Source organism: Doryrhamphus excisus, chromosome 13, assembly GCF_030265055.1.
Source record: "Doryrhamphus excisus isolate RoL2022-K1 chromosome 13, RoL_Dexc_1.0, whole genome shotgun sequence".
Lineage (NCBI taxonomy): Eukaryota > Metazoa > Chordata > Actinopteri > Syngnathiformes > Syngnathidae > Doryrhamphus > Doryrhamphus excisus.
The window spans coordinates 6835621-6854071 of NC_080478.1; the positions used below are offsets into that span (position 1 = coordinate 6835621).

Sequence of the window (18451 nt, forward strand, 5' to 3'; positions counted from 1 at the left end):
CGGCGTGACATTAAAAAAATATCATCCCAGCATCAATGCCGTCACTTGATTGATATACAGGGCAGCCATTCAGATGACAACAGAATGTTGCCCTTCGGGCGACCAATCAAATCAAACAACGTCTCTAAGTGCAGCAGAACTTACGATGTCAGCCTATCATCCATCCCCGTTACTTGATTGACATACAGGACAACCAATCAGATGACAACTGAATTTTGACCTTTAGGTCACCGCTCATGCGTAAACAACGATGCAAAGTGCTAAGCTAGTCGGCGAATTGCGAGATTTTAAAGCCCTCGCTAAAGTTTATGGTCACTAAAATGAGTGAAGGAGCTGGACCAAGTAAAAAGGCAAAAACTGGACCAAGTAAAAAGGCAAAAAACATATCACTTCCATACGGATATGGAATATTATACGGATATTATGATACGGATATTATCCATGACTGATAAACATTTGGAAGTGTGCTTGAGGCTGGCTATCAGCAGCTACTGTCCGGACTATGCATCCCTGGCTGGTTCAATTCAGTGCAAGTCATCAAAGTAAACTCAGGTAATTACAAAAAATGTTAATAGTTAATTATGTGTGTTTTGCAATATTGGCTCATTTGGTTATGTAAGGTACATCAACATACATTGTACGTACAAATAATCCTCAATACATTTGAAAATAAATAGATGTTTTGCATTTTTGTAGTGGGTAGATCATTTTGACTCGGTCATTTGAAAAGTAGCTCGCATGCTGAAAAAGTGTGAGCAACCTCAATACAACCTGGCGGCTCGGTTGGATGTAAATAGTTTCCTCATAAACTTAGGAAAGAAAGACGCTTCCCGCCCGGATAAATCAGATATTGATCTGTTTACCCTTGACTCTCATCTTTGAGCACTGTTCAGCTTTTGTATTATTCATGTAGTTGTGAATACAAACACATCCTCCCCCGGCTTGGCTCTTGCCTGAGCTCCATCAAACCACAAGCACCTTGGCTCCCGCATAGATATTTGCACAATGGCCGACAAACAGACTGCACTCACTTAACCTTCTCTCCTTGGTAACACTGTAGAGGAGAGTTGCTTGTAATGAGCTAAAGTTTTTTTACAAGGTGAAGCTGTAGCATTTTCTATCCTATTACTGATATTGTTGTATACACTGTCTGAAAACATGCACCATCTGCACCACAATTTATCACCTCCTTTAAGTGCCAGAAACTGCTGTTTATTAGGTATGTATTAAGTATGATTCTGTATTACTGTATTTCTTGTCAAGACACAACTTTGCGGGGAAATGGTGCTTTGGCTATCATGTTTATTACAGTACAGTATTATCAAGGGATAATTCTACAGAAATGAAATATACTATAGATATATATCTATACTTTAGAGCAGTGTTTTTCAACCTTTTTTGAGCCACGGCATGTTTTTTACATTGGAAAAATCCTGTGGCACACCACTAACCAAAAATATTACAAAATGTCACCACGACCTCACACGTGCATCAATAAGTCTATCGGAGGAACAAGGTAGGTGTTGCCACACGGACCAATATTACATTGCTATGCCAGTCTTTACACCACAGACACTCCACAGTAGCCACGTTTTTACATGACCAGTTTTCTCTTTCCAAACAATGGTATCCATGGAAAGGAATATTCCAATCTCTTGTCTACATGCACCGTGAAAATCAACCAGAATAGTCAATAGGGCATGCCCAGTAAAACGTAAACATCAACATCACGTGATACCGGCTTCCCCGAGTTTTTCTTTCACTTGTTGGAATAATAATCCGTATTGCCAGTTTTTCGCCTGTCCAGTCTTGAAATTTAGTTTGAATCAAAAACAAACTTTGCTTAGTCCAGTGCCGATTGCTGGCCTCCATTTTTAAAAGTGAAGAACGTCTGGATCTGCGTGTTACGTCATATCTGAGCATGCGCTGAAAGAACGCACCCGGGATAAATTTAAACAGGAAAAGATCAAATTCAATCTTGCTAATATTTTATAATTAAACTCAGGACATGTTTTATATAGATATATATTTTCTTTTTTAATAAAACTGGACTTGTGAATAAAGTATAGAAGGGTTTAGATTCTGTTTCACAGATGGCGCTAATGCACACGAAAGCTGCTTGCCAACCGCCAATAAACAACAGAAGAAGAAAAACACCACGAAGAAGAAGGCACCCTGACAAATTTCCGTTTGAGCGGGTACAAGATACCTCAATCGGATTGGGGAAAGGAATATTCCATCCCTGTTCAATTCTTTCCGTTTGAGCAAATATACCAAATGCAACTAGAATATTTGAGTCCATGTATACTATTGACATAATATTTGCAAATGATGATTCATAAATGTTAATACTATAAAAAGTGATATTGGATAATTCCTCACGGCACACCTGACGGTTTCTCAAGGTACACTAGTGTGCCGCGGCACAGCGGTTGAAAATCACTGCTTTAGAGTAGTCAATGCCTCGCTTGTATAGCTTTGTAGATAAACTATACACTGTTTTTCAGTCTTTTTAGCATTCACACTTAAGCAGGAGTTACCGCACCAGAGTAGACCACAACCCCTTAGTGTTTGATTATGCTGTTTACAGTGCACCAAACAAACCATGCTATTAGAGCAATAGTTTGTTTTAGTGTGCCCACAGGGTAAGTATATGTATGTACACAGTTGCTACATTACAGTTCCACATTGCACCGTCACTTTTAGACTTAGTTTTATTTAATTATGGCTGTTTTGTGGTTGAATTCGGCCTATTACCCATTTAAAATATGCATATTTAAAGGCAACTTAATGCTTTCCCTCTTTTATGACCTGTAAATGTTACAATGTTGTATTCTCGTGTTAAACGATGGCAATATGTCAAATAATGAGGTTTGCGCCTTTGGAAGTGAGCCCTGAAAGCAGTTTTGGATCGCTCTGCATGCTGTCTTTTACAACATGCTGTGTTTTGTCAACACCGAGTTCCATTGACATCAATGCAACCCGGGCTTCCTTATATGGGCATGCCCAGGCAAGAACTGTGCGTGCATAGTGTTAGCATACAGCGGACACAGGGAATGTGACCAATCACAGTGCAGTGGAGTAAATTTCACAGACCATTTAACAATTAACAGTGATAAACGAGGGACAACTGTAGTAAGAAACTGAAACTGGATCAGGAATTGCATTAAGCTGACTTTTCTCAAGGTTGGCGCGCCCTAAGGATAAGAGAAGAGATCTTCTGTGTGTGTAAACGATGCTGAAGTTGCTTGGTGTGTACTGTGACAGGAGCCACAAGAGATGCCAGCTTTCCGTCCACCTCAGTTTAAGTCTCACACCAGTGCAAAACAAAGATCATGACGCTGCTCAGGTGTGGGACCATAACTGTGGGAGACTCTTATCTGCTCAGACACTTCCTGTACCACCAATTTGGAATGTGCTTATTCATTAGTAGATATTTTTTTAGACAAATCTTACATTTTATCAGTTGAACATGAGGTCTGCACATTCCAGTTTCAAGGAGACTTTCAAATGTCTAAATTGGGTTCAAAATGCCATTACTTTATCAAATATGTGAACAATATGTCGTTCAAATATGCCAATGAATGCACCAGAAAAATCCATGATGAAAAAATAACCCACCACAAAAATCCCTGATGAATAAAAAAAAAACACGCACTCCTGATAAGCCATGTCACAGCGAAAGCATTGTACTGATGGCCTCATTTTACAGTGTAGCAAGTTTCATGTCCTTCCTCAACCAAATTATTGAATTACTTAATTTTGGTCGGTAAACAAGACTCACTCAAGAAGTAGTTCCGGCACAGCGCAAGGCGGGAGAATACACTGATGGTAACTAGTGTTGTGGTCTCAATATTGACATGAAACAGTTGCGAAGCATTTGCTTTATTTGTCACTATGATTTCATTTAGTATTTTATGACTATTTTATGTGTTTACATGTGCTCTGTGTCTAAGCTGAGTGACTTGAGCACAGACCTAAAACCTTGTTTTTTAATGCACAAGACTAGACACACACAAACTAAAAAGCACGTCTAAAAAAAAAAAAACCTCAGGTAGGGCTTAACAAGAAGAAACTGATGTTTGGGTTGGTCACCTGTCCAGACACAGTCTCAAGTTCTTGTTTTTTAATACACAAGATTAGACACATGCAATCCAGAAAATGATATGTAAATGTTACACTTAGGGGGGAAAAAGTGGGCTAATAAATTGACAATAAAAGCACAAATACTGCAGATTTCAGAAAACAACAGATGGAATGATATAGCACTCTACAAGAAGCAATGAAGTCTGGAAAATTAAATAATTAAATTAAAAAAATTACAAAATTGTTACAACTATAATGATGACAATGGTAATATTAATGATGATTATAATGATGGTAATAATGATAACGATTATAACAATAATGATAATAACAATAATAATATTACAATGATAATAATAACAGGGGAAAACAAGACATGATTATATCTTGCAAAAAGGGGTAGGCGTTTATAAGCTTTTGCTTCTGCCTACTCCTTTTGGGCTTGTGATCAGATAGTTGAATACAAATGTAATTAATAGAAAGTTATATTTTCATTGATGTAAGAAATGCACTGTAATGTTTCATATATTTGCCCAAAAAAAATAAATAAATAAATAAATAAAATATTTTCCCGCTCTGTTCTGAATGGGTACTGCAGCATGTATGTGCTTATGTACAACAGAAACATAACAGTTATAAGACCTTTCACTTGGAACAAAGGCACCCTGTTCTTTTGAATTAATCTAATACACACTCACACACAGACACACAGACATACAGTAGTTAAATTATGAATCACTCTTCTGTTGCCTGGCTAAGACATCCAGCCCATCCTTGCCAAGATTGGTTGCAAGCAGATCAGACCAATACACCGAATATACATTTCATGGAAAATTTTGTGATCTTTGGGAACGCCTCCACAGCAAGCTTATGAGGGAGATGAACTCTTCACTTTAGAGACTTTGGCTGGAGGCATGACCGTTCTCTCCAACGCTGGCGCTGAAATTGCTTGAATAAAACTTGAAATTAAACTCTTAATATTCAATGTCAAACCTTACTTGAAACTCTTAACATTATTTCAGAGCCAGTAGAACAAAACATCTGAGTTCACACCAAACACCAAAATATGGACTTACAAACCTGAGGCCTACCTGTACATTTGAGGTGTTTAAATGAGTGCTTTTAAAAGTGTGGCACCTCCTCAGTCCGACGTCTTCCCTACTCACCGAAAATACCATTTCACCATTTTAGTCCTCTCTCAAAAAAGACCAGCTGACATCATGTTAATGATTCTCTGGTTAATATAAGTGAGTGTGTTGACAAGGACAAAGGCTGGAGATAACTTTGTCATCCGGATTGAGTGGGAATAACAGACTGGAAGTTTTAAAAAGTCGTGGTGCTTGAAATTTTTGTTTTTCCTCTGTTAACCATGGAAACTCGTGCAGTCATTATTGCTTCGCACAAAAAGAGCTTCACAGGCAAAGATATGGCTGCTAGTAGGATGGTACATAAACCAACCGCTTAAGTTGAGAGTTTCAGTTGTTCTGTGCCTCAAAGTCCAGCAAGTGTCTGGACTGTCTCCGACAAGGTTAAGCTGCTGAATGGTAGCGGGCAGGTGTGGGTGCATCTGCACACACAGTGAGGCGAAGACCTTTGAAGAGGGCCTGGTGTCAACAATGGTGCATGGAAGCCACTCCTCTCTGTGGAAGAACATCAGCAAAAGATGTATGTATTGGACTCCTGAAGTCTGGGGAAAAACATTTTCTCTCTGAAAAGTTTGTCCAGAAAAGAAAAGCTGAGCTCCACCATCAGTCTTATGTGATGCGAACGGTAAAGCATCCTGAAATCATTCATTTCAGCCACGAGAGTGAGCTCATTCATATTCATGAATATTTGAATGGGACCAAAACAACCTCCGAAAGTAACTGCTTGCAACCACCCAACAGTTTAGTGATGAGTGGTGCCCCTTCCAAAAAGCGATAACTAAATGGCTTGGGGAACAACATAGTAACATATTAACATTTGACAAAAAGATCTAAAAACTGCAAACTTTGGGAAAAACCAATATTTGTGTCATTCAGATCCCAGCATTCTACTGACAAAAGACTTCCATACTGTGTTGATTCAGAACCAAGATGCGTGACTTAAATCCCTGTTCAATGTTCCATGTAACCAAACTGTAAAAAATATTAACCTAGTTGTAACTAGTATATTTATGACCCCAACTTTAAATCACAAGGTAACAGTTTTGAGGCCTCGCACTAAACTGATAACGTCGACAACTGGTAACTCCTCCTGACTAATATTCCAATCTTTTTACACGCACACAAATTGATAATTCCTGTCAATATTTCTTCACCACAGAAGCCCAAGCTGTAGATTCAGTCATTGTCCGTTGCAAAGTGTTTATGAACAGAGTGAGGAAAGATCTGGTGGCTCAGCATAGTCATCTCCGAAAACGAGGTAAGACCCGCAGCATACAGAAGGAATGAAACCTCATCCTCTATATTTTTTATGTATAACAGGGGATGTTTAAATGTCTTTTAATAAAGCCTTGCTTCTGTCGCCTCTAAGGGCAAAACTGTGAGTGACCTCAGCTGTCATTTTTCTTTTTTTTTTTTTTTTTTGAGGCAAACACTGGGGTTAATACAACCGGATGCTCACGGCTAGCACAAGGTCAGATCCCCTTCCGATATGACTTGTCGCTGTGTGTCGCGCAGTAGGGGGTGTAGTACAAGCTGGAAGGGATTTGGAGGAGTTTATACCCAAAGGTTATTTGTGAGTTATGTTCACTGTCCAGGCCTTTCACTGTCAGCTCAGTGAATGCTGCAGAGGAGAATTATGCTCTGAAGGGCAGTGTGAGATGGAGTGTTCTTTGCTAATGGTTTGTGCGGTCGCTCTGTCTCGATGGTTTGAAAAACTTACTCGGCACAAACTATAATGATGAAAATGATGCCTTTTTAAATGCATATGCGTAAAGCTGACAGTTGAGCCACTTGTGAAAAGCAGGGAATTTCATGCTTTTGAATAGAAAGCAGCTATTTTTTATTTTTTTTTTTTAGGTAAAGAGGCACATGAGAAAATTTGCAATGACAGACTGACAAAAATTTGCATTTCAGGGGACATCTCAATAGACGGTACTTGAAACTTGAATATTACTTAGAGTCGTCAGTGTCTGCTCTGCTTCACAGTGTCAGAGTACATGTTGGAATGCCAACATGTAACGGCAGCACTCGTGCATCCCCAGATTATAACACTATCAAGACCATGCTTGATTGCTTCCGATTAAGATGGCAGATGTTCAGTCATTCATTTCATTGTTGTTGCCAATGTACGTACATTGTCTACTCATGCATTCATTCCTATTCTGCTTATCCTCACTACGGTCACAGGGGTATGCTGGATCCTCGAGCAAGAGGCAGGGTACACCAAGTCAATCACAGGGCACATATAGACAACCATCCACAATGACACGGATACTTTTAGTTAACCTAACATGCATTTTTTTTAATTAACATGGGAGGAACCCATAGAAAACCCATGCACGGGAAAACATGCAAACCACACAGAAATGCCCAAATATGTGATATGAAGCCAGAACTTCCAGACCCCCTGACTGTTCCACCATGCGGCCACATATTGCCTACTCTCAAATATGTAATTTCTATAGTACTATCCATTGAGAAGGTATACTGGATGTCCTCTAACACAGTGGCAGTGCACTTTTAATCTTCGTCCTTCCTCCTTGAAGGGTTTCCTCATTCATTTCTTGCATGAACATCAGTAGCTGAAGGCCCTTTGACAATATGCGCTTATTAAGGCAGATCATTTTGATGGAACTCGCTAATATTTGAGTGCACTGATTGTAAAAAAATCTGTCCTCTCACTTCCCTTCCGCCCACACATGCATGTTTTATACCCCGCAGCGTTATCCTTGCACAGCAGCGATAACATTGTGTCAAGTAGAAAGGCAACGTAGCGTGCCCTCTCTCATGTAGCGAGACGCTTTTCAAGTTTAACCGTGCTGCATGAGCCATCTTAAATGTAAATGTAGGCTGTCAGCAATTTGTCAAGCTAGTCAGATACATGTCCATGGCGTGCATGAGTTTATTCTATGCAGTAACACAAGAGGGGAGCCTGCAATACACCTCTAATTGCCTCAGTTGCTGCTTTAGTCAAATTTACGTAAAGGAATTAACTGAATGGAATCAATTAGTTCCAGGGTCAGTTTATCTTCTGCTCAAAAAGCTCTTTTTTTTTTTTTTTTTTTTGGATATACTGCAGTATATACTGACACATTAACAATGTAAAGGCACAAAAAAGGGTAGGGAAACAAAACAATAAAAATATTACTATATTTCAGTGTTGCATTTACCATCAGTGGTGCCATTATTTTCTGACCTATAAATGTTGTTACAATGTTGCATTTTGTTGCGTTTTTTTCTAACATTGAGTTCTGCTGACATTAGTACAATCCAGACTTCCTTATATGGGCTGCAGATTGCCTCCTTAATTACAAAGCGCCGGAAATTAGCATAATAGGTAATTTAATGTCTATAAGTTGCCGTGTTTTTCGGTTAATATCCCAAATTTTGGCTGAAATTTTGCTTCGTTTGGTTGGCGTTCAAAATGGGTACGGTTTGTACACGGCGTCAATTAATATCACACACACACCGGAGAAAATCTTGCGATGCTTGCACATGATCGTGCATTGCAGTCTGGGCCTCTTTCACCCTTTTAGTGCAACAGTGTTTTTTTTAAATATAATTTTTCTGACTCCAGGGAGACATACACAACGTAACAAACATATTGGAGGCACAGAAGAGTAAGGCAATTGACCATACTGAGACAATGGTGCAAGCTTACAGCTTAAGGAGAAGATGTATAAAAAAACAACACACAGCCACACAGTGTTGGCACAAAATGACCACTGACCATGTCCCCTGACCTCATTACCCCTGACTTTCTCAAAGAGGTGGTGGGAAAAGTTACGCCATTCATGTAAATGAGACATATAGAGCCATGCACCCGCATTGTTTACACATAGTTTGTGGTTAGATTGATTTTACATTCGTCAAATATGACAGCAGAACTATGTTGTTTTACTTTTTGATGGGGACGAGTGGTTAGCATGTTGGCCACACAGTTAGGAGATCGGGAAAATCTGGGTTTGAATCTCTTCTGGAGTTTGCATGTTCTCCCCATGCATGCATAGGTTTCCTCCCACATTTAAAAAAACATGCATGTTAGGTTAATTGAATAATGACCAAACATACTGTGGAGTTGCATCATCTCCTCTTTGTACTTTTCACTTAAAGTAAGACCTATAAATACGTCTTTGGTAGCGAATTAGTAAATAATTTATCATTAACAGTATATTTACATTATCATCATTAATATTGTCAACTCATTCTAGTCATATTTGACTTGTTTTCCCTCTGCTACCTACTACAATAATTGCCATTTTCTATTCTACGGTCGAGTGGTTAGCATGTTGGCCACACAGTCAGGAGATTGGGAAGACCTGGGTTTGATTTTGTGTGTGGGGGGGTTTTCTCCGGTTATTCCGGTTTCCTCCCACATTCCAAAAACATGCTAGGTTAATTGGCCACTCCAAATTGTCCATAGGTATGAATGTGAGTGTGAATGGTTGTTTGTCTATATGTGCCCTGTGATTGGCTGGCGATCCGTCCAGGGTGTACCCCGCCTCTCGCCCGAAGTCAGCTGGGATAGGCTCCAGCATATGTGACCCTAATGAGGATAAGCGATAGGAAAAAATGGATGGATGTTTTTGGCATTATTTTTTTAAGGTAAAACTGTGTGTTAAAAAGTCTTTAACATGCACAGATTAAGTATAGATTTTTTTTAAAACAGTTTAAAAAAAAGCATAATCTTGTCTCCTTCCCTTCCCGCTTTGCAAAACTACGTAAAATTGATGTTCAGTTCTTAATTCGTTTGTCATTTGTAATTATGTTTGCATTATTTTGTGCATGTAAAACTATAATTTGACAGTATTTTTATTTAGCTGTAAGAAATATCTTGTCTCGCATGTGACGATGCTCAAGCTTGCAATCCCACCAGTGACCCGCCTAAATCACATGGAACCGAACTGCAATGTCTTCCAACAACAAAGATGATCAGCTTCTCCACTCCAGTCAAAATTGAAGCGGTGCAACATAATCTCCTCCCACGCGGTCCATTCAGCTCCTTCCCTTGCTCTCCTTGGTCCGTCCCCACCCTGCTTCTCTGTAATTATATTCTCCACGCTGCAAGCGCGTCTCTGAATGAATGGCGACGAGGTGCCTCGGGAGAAAATGGAGGCCGAGTGAAGACAAATAAGGGGAGATGTTCTCCGAGTGCTCACTTCTGGAGGGTGGGAGTTACACTGAGATGATTGTGATGATGGGAGTATTATTTCCTGGACGCCCCAGAAGGACGAGGAGGAGGATTAAAAGGAATTTGGCTCGAGTTGAAAAGGTCTGTGTGGACTCTAAGACAAACTGTCCAGACAGGAAGTGTGCCTCCTCTGAAATTACTTAATCAAATTAACATCCTTTGAAGGAATACCAGCTGTCTCGTTCCCTGCAGTTCTTCCTGGCTGTCACACAACATGCAATGTGTTGGAATTGCTGGGAATATTTCCATAAACAGCCTCGCTATCCACAGAAGCATCTTCATGAGATGACAGATGACGTCCAGACGAGAACACAGCTGAAGAATCGCAGGACCCAGTCTGGCCGTTAGCATAGCATAGTAGCGCTCCTGACATGCTGCAGACCAACTGTCAGAGGAGAATCCTCACTGGGGCTTCAATGACTACATCTGATCCCGTCTTTGGTCTCATAAAAATGCATTTGCAGCTTGGAAGTGAATGCCACACCAGCATTAGACAACCAGAAGACTGACGAAGGTCATTACCACACAGACAAGTACCTGAGGGATTCCACTTAGCCGTCTGCAGTTTGACACCCCTACACAACCTGAAGCTCCATTGAAGGAGCCAGTAACATACCAGAATAAAACTTTCTTTTACTTTTTAATGTCCCGTGTTTGGTGCTCTTGAGCAAATTATGAGTATTTTTTCCCTCTAAAAACGCTGATGGTTATCGGACTGTAAGTGGACTGCATTTGGCAACAGTCACAACCTTGATTTGGGTCAGTTGCGTCCTCTGGATTAGGATAGGTGACATTATTTTGCCTGTACCACTTGACTTTTTTTGCTCCATAACTACATGCACCCTGGACTGGTCGCCAGCCAATCACAGTCAAGAGATTATGACAGTGTGAATACCTGACAGAAAATTACATTTAATCCACATTTGTGTTTAGATTTGGGCGTTTAAAGGCTGTGGTTTTTGTAACTTTTGATCATGTGATGACTTAAAATTTAAAAACTATATATATTTTTTTTTTTGAGTAATTTGGCAGTGTTCATGTGGATATGATTCCACTTAAGAACTGGAACACACTGATAGATAGATAGACTTTCTTTATTGTCATTGCACAATAACACAGCAGTGGAATTGCCAACGAAATGTCGTTGCCTGGCTCCCATATAATAAGAAATAATGTGGACAATAAATAGATGACATCAAATCTGAACAATGTACAGCGTAAACAGTAATTTGTACAAATAGTTATATATAAATAAAATAAATAAATATATAAAATAATTACAGGCGGCACGGCGGTCTGGTGGTTAGCGCGCAGACCTCACAGCTAGGAGACCAGGGTTCGGTCCCCGCCCTCGGCCATCTCTGTGTGGAGTTTGCATGTTCTCCCCGTGCATGCGTGGGTTTTCTCCGGGTACTCCGGTTTCCTCCCACATTCCAAAAACATGCTAGGTTAATTGGCCACTCCAAATTGTCCATAGGTATGAATGTGAGTGTGAATGGTCCAGGGTGTCCAGGGTGTACCCCGCCTCTCGCCCGAAGACAGCTGGGATAGGCTCCAGCACCCCCCGTGACCCTCGTGAGGAAAAAGCGGTAGAAAATGAATGAATGAATAAAATAATTACAATAATAAAAAACACCGAACTGGCACAATTAAAATTAGAGGAAAACCTAGAAGAAAATAAGCTTGAAGAAAAGTCCCTTCCAATACCAGTGGCTCATTTTTCATTCCTGTTGCACTAATCACATCCATTCCTTTTTGTCTTCCACTTTTCCCCCTTCCTTTTTCCTCCCCTTCCCCCGGCCTGCAGGTAACAGTATACTCCACTCAGCCGCCGACAGCGTGACGAGCGCCGTACAGAAGGCCAGCCAGGCTCTGAACGAGCGAGGTGAGCGATTGGGCAGGGCTGAGGAAAGAACTGCCGACATGATGAACAGCGCCGAACAGTTTGCTGTCACAGCACACAAGGTGAGGCGGTCGTCCTGCTTGAAATGCATTGGAATATCTTATCCGGTTGTCTGCTGTTGGGAATTCTGGGAAAAATCAAAAGATAATGAATTCACTTGTAAATACAGTAGAAGCACTCAGGTCTAGAATGCTTGTCGCTGACTATTTTTTGGATTAAAAATAAAAGAACGGGAATAATGACCATCCACCCTCGGCCATCTCTGTGTGGAGTTTGCATGTTCTCCCCGTGCATGCGTGGGTTTTCTCCGGGTACTCCGGTTTCCTCCCACATTCCAAAAACATGCTAGGTTAATTGGCCACTCCAAATTGTCCATAGGTATGAATGTGAGTGTGAATGGTTGTTTGTCTATATGTGCCCTGTGATTGGCTGGCCACCAGTCCAGGGTGTACCCCGCGTCCCGCACGAAGACAGCTGGGATAGGCTCCAGCATTCCAACGCAATGAATGAATGTTGTATGGGTATCATCAAATTTATTTCTCTTAATTACCCTCATAATCCCATTCAAATGCTTGCTGAGATTGTTTTTTAATTTTTTTAATTTTGTGAGATAGTTACACACCGTATGTTTTATGCTTGTATTGGTCAAAATTTGGGTTGTCCATATTAACTAGTTTGCATGTTATGCAAGCTTTGCTCTTTTTTTTCTGTTTTAACATAGCATTCTCATTATGTACCCCCATTTACACTGTCCTCTATTTGTTCCCCATCTCTAAAATAATTATTTGCATACTGTTCAATTTAAGTATTAACATCATTTTTTTCCTCTCTAAAACATTGTAGCTGATTATTATCCTTACACTGCAGGTGTCTGTCTAATGGTGTAATACATCACACACGCCAGCCAGGGAGCCATGCATGCACTTATGCATTAAGCATATGCATGCGACACCAGTGACTTCTATTTTGCCGAGCTCTTCCATGTGCCTACAAATTGTAAATCCCATCAAAATGATCTTAATGCACAGTATGTGTTGTGCAGTGTAATTAGGAAGGAGCGGTCTAATTTAGACATTTAAAGAGGCGTAAACAAAAGTTATTTTACTGATCACTGATGAGCTTTCATGGGGCAGGATGTATTTTAAACACACTTATTCATTTCAAACATTTGACAATGACACTTAAAACAGTGTGAGACCTGCAGTCACTGAGACACCTTGCCTCTTCTCACTTGTGGAATTCCTTGCAAGATGTTGCATTGAGAATGGTTCGCTCCTGTGTGTCACTCTGCTACCCCCGTCTGTCCATCCTCAGTACTCCACTTCACTTGGTATTCCTGCTACCTCACATACTTCTTGCGTGTGTTTGTGTGTGTGTGTGTTTTGTGTGTGTTTCACTGTCAACCACCCCTAAAAAACCGTGCACAGCTCCACATTAGATCTGTAGTCATGGTCATCTCTCAAACACGCCTCCAGCTAAGCCCATTAACGCTTGTTAATGACACCAATAGAGTTTTCTGTCATTGCCTGAATTAAAAAAAAAAAACAAAACTTGAGGACCACTGCTCGCAGCCTTCAGCTACCTTTTCCCACGGTGCACAGATTTGTCACCTGCATGTCCTCATTATTCCATTATATGTCTTAACAATGTAAATATGCCGTGCCTTCCTCTCATTCAATACTATTATCTCCTACAGTAATTAAATCTATATTATGACAGTATTATATACTGCTATTTATTCCACAGTGCTGTGTATGATACTTGTATACACTATAGAAAATATATTTTAAATAATTTTTTATGCTATAACAATAATATTTAAATGCGTGTTATTTAAATATCAATAGTGCTGTGAGGGACAAATTATTCTATATTCTAATTAAACTATCATTTGAATTCTGGTGCAGATTTTACAATTGTATCACCCATTTTTAATGTGCTTTTTTGTTCTTTTTAATATATTTTTGTAAAGGATATGTTAATAATGTGTTAATAAATGCATGAAAGACATTGTGTAAGCATATTGGAAATAAAATACAAAATTAACATTGCCATCTAATACCATATATCTATTATTATACACATTTTAATATAATATACGTTAATATATTCATAACACTTAAAAAATATATTTATGTTTAAATGTACGGCAATTTTTTTTCTTCAAAATTGATTTTAATGCTATGAAGTATACATTATTGTGGATTATTATTATGATATATTATTTGGAGTGAAAACAAATATTCAAAATGCAACATAAAATGCATTCTCACAAATAAAAATAAATAATAAACGTGTCTATTTTAAACACCTGCTATTATACACATTTTAATATAATATACGTTAATATATTCATAACACTTAAATAATATATTTGTTTAAATATATTTATTTTTTTATTTTCATCGTAATTGTTAAAATATGTTTATATGGCAATTTTTTTCTTTAAAATTGATTTTAATGCTATAAAGTATACATTATTGTGGATTATTATTATGATATATTATTTGGGGTGAAAACAAATATTCAAAATGCAACATAAAATGCATTCTCACAAATACAAATTAGTAATATATGTTAATATATTCATAACACTTAAATAATATTTGTTTAAATATATTTTTTTATTTTCATCATAATTAATGTTACAATATGTTTATATGGCAATTTTTTTCTTCAAAATTGATTTTAATGCTATGAAGTATACATTATTGTGGATTATTATTATGATATATTATTTGGGGTGAAAACAAATATTCAAAATGCAACATAAAATGCATTCTCACAAATAAAAAATAATAATATACGTTAATATATTCATAACACTTAAATAATATATTTGTTTAAATATATTTATTTTTGATATTTTCATCATAATTAATGTTAAACTATGTTTATATGGCAATTTTTTTCTTCAAAATTGATTTTAATGCTATAAAGTATACATTATTGTGGATTATTATTATGATATATTATTTGGGGTGAAAACAAATATTCAAAATGCAACATAAAATGCATTCTCACAAATAAAAATAAATAATATACGTTAATATATTCATAACACTTAAATAATATATTTATGTTTAAATATATTTATTTTCGATATTTTCATCGTAATTAATGTTAAAATATGTTTATACAACAAATTTTTCCTTCAAAATTGATTTTAATGCTATAAAGTATACATTATTGTTGATTATTATTATGATATATTATTTGGGGTGAAAACAAATATTCAAAATGCAACATAAAATGCATTCTCACAAATAAAAATAAATAATATACGTTAATATATTCATAACACTTAAATAATATATTTATGTTTAAATATATTTATTTTTGATATTTTCATCATAATTAATGTTAAAATATGTTAATACAACACATTTTTCCTTCAAAATTGATTTTATTTGCTATAAAGTATACATTATTGTGGATTATTATTATGATATATTATTTGGGGTGAAAACAAATATTCAAAATGCAACATAAAATGCATTGTCGAGAATAAAAATAAATAAGTTGATGTTAAGAAAGCCAGTATTAGAAGTCAGGATGGTTGTCATGTGTATAGTCTACAAACCCCGCCTCCTACTGTGTTTTTCTGCAGCTTGCCATGAAGCACAAGTGTTAAAAGAGCCACTGCCAAAACCAACTGTGGGCTCGGCAGGGGTGGGACGGGTCCTCGCCAATTGCCCATCGCCGTCCAGGATGCGGACCCTTGGATATTTGTTGTGTTTTTGGGAAAAGACATTCTAATATTTGCGTTATTGCATTCGGAGATGAAAGGAGGAAGCTGTTGACTTGAAGCCATTTCACGAAAGTCTGTCTAATCCTCTTCTCACGCTGATAAGTTGTACGATTTTTTTTTTTATAGCCGTTTTCATCTTTTGTCGTTTTATGCACAAAGCAACGATCATATGGTTTGATCCGGGAGACTCCCAGAGACGTTTCCTGTTCCGAAACCGTCCCCACATTAACAATACGACTACATTCCCAGTAGGCAAATAATCGTATGCGTGCTGCTAACAGAGAACATGTGTTCTCCTTTTTAAAATCGGTAAACCCACAAGAGTCCAGGGATGCTCCCTTTTGGATTGTTGGGGATTTCTTTAAATTGGGGTTTCCCGAACTTTTCAAGAACCACATTTGACTAAAATGCAGTACATCAGGTCTTACAATAACAGTGTTGTACTGTACATACACTAGTGTCCATGGACCAAAGAAAAGAACACATCCTGTATTATTAGACACATTTCACCCTAACTCACCCATAACAATTGGGAAACCCTGCTTTAAGCTGTGGATTTGTCCATTATTCCATAATATGTGAAAGCAGTATTTATAAATACAATATCACATTTGTATCCTATTAACCTGAATATTTATACATGCAAACCAACCAGCTGGCACTAAATAGTCATAGCTTTTCTTCCTGTCACTCACACACACACACACCACTGGACTCTAGAGTGAAAATATTTTTTATTTCAATCTTCCAGTTGCTGAAAATGTGATTTTTATTTTTTCAAAATATGTATTTGTTTTTGTTTCTTCACAGACGGCTTATATTCGGGTTAATACACGAACCACAAGTCAGACTGAAACTTATTTCCTGTTGACCCTGACCCCAAGTTTGGGGTATCTTGCTTGAAGTTATGTTGTCCATTATTTCTAAATATATAAAAAAAAACAGTATTTATAAGTAAAAATATCACTTATACCACATTGACCTGAAGGTAGGACAATAATCTGAAAAATAAGATACATTTATCCTACATTCTGGATATTTCTAGTATACAATTTACATATATGCTGGATAGAGAATATACAAAAGACCGGTCGTCTTATATTTGGGCTTTCTTTAATTCATATTTATACATACAAACTAACAGGTGGGGCTATTCCCCTTATCCCCAAGCAAGTCAAAGGTTTTTTTCCCGTCACACACACACGTGCGACAATGACCTGGAGAGACTCAGAGACTCACTCAAGCCCAAAGTATGAAATACATTTTTTTCCTCCAAAAAAAGATTTGTCGTCTTATATTCGAGTCAATATGGTATAGTTCACAAACCACAATGGAGACTGAAACATATACTGTATACGTCAACTCTAGCCCGCTGTGGAAGAACAGAATATTTTCCGTATTGGAGAATTGATGTTCCCAGAAGGCTTGTCGCTCGGAGCTTCTGCGTTGTGAAAAGCAGTAACACATGCAAACCTTCAGTAGAGCTGATGCTTCCTTCCCATGCGTCCCATGGAGTGTTTGAATTCAGTGGCTCTCAAAATGGCTTCTTGTGTAATCTTTGGTCCATCTCAAAACACAATGTGTCGTATTTGTGCTATCTTTGAAGGCTACTTGGCTTCCTCGCTGATAACGCTGACGCCGCCACTTGCAGTCAGGATGTTGTTGATTTTTAACATTTTTCTTTTTTATTGTACATTTTCTAATCGACGACGTTTCAACGCGCTGCCAGTTCAGTGGAGTTCAGCTCTTTTAATAGGAAGTGTGGCCTAAAAAACTCAGTGTGCGCTTTCAACTCCTCTGTATAACACAAAGACTTTGGATGTTTTATTGTTTTCATAATAAAAAGATGTCTAATCCAATTATGTGTCATTATTATATCATAACCATGGAAGAGAAGCTTTTTTTTCCCATCGATGTTATTGCATTTGCAGTCACTTTATGTCCCCCGCTCACAAATATTGACTTTTTTTGCAGTTTTATTTATTTATTTATAATATATATATATATATATAATTTATTGTTTTTTTCTCAACTGAAATTTCTAGTATTTTGACTACAAAGTTCATCATGTGATGTATCTAAATAGTATGAAGTCGCAGTATAATGTCCCAGTATATCCAAACACTTTATTTATACAGTCCAGTATTGTACTTTTGTCCAATAAAAAAAATTATACAATGTACTATATTCAAATAATGAATAAATTATCAATAATTCCAATACGAATAGTATTGGTCAGTTTAGTTGAGTTTTTTTTTTTTGTTGCTTTTATGTATTAATTTGCGGAAAAATAACCTTTTTTTTGAATGGATAAAATTTTTAAAAAATTTAAAAACATGTTCTTTGGTCACACAAACACAGCCTATTTCTCGACT

General features: G+C 37.6%; 1 protein-coding gene across 2 annotated transcripts in view; it reads left to right on the top strand.

The window, feature by feature from the left end:
• stxbp6 (syntaxin binding protein 6 (amisyn)) overlaps nt 1–17935 on the top strand; it is a 65381-nt gene extending 47446 nt beyond the window's left edge. Inside the window, exons 5-7 of one of the 2 annotated variants that reach the window (XM_058090332.1) lie at nt 6391–6489; nt 12230–12387; nt 15936–17935. In XM_058090332.1, the coding sequence (XP_057946315.1) occupies nt 6391–6489; nt 12230–12387; nt 15936–15959 (281 nt within the window). In that variant the 3' untranslated portion in view covers nt 15960–17935. The remainder of the gene's footprint in view (nt 1–6390; nt 6490–12229; nt 12388–15935) is intronic. The other variant, XM_058090331.1, reaches the window with a different exon arrangement.
• Nucleotides 17936–18451: the final 516 nt, after the last annotated feature.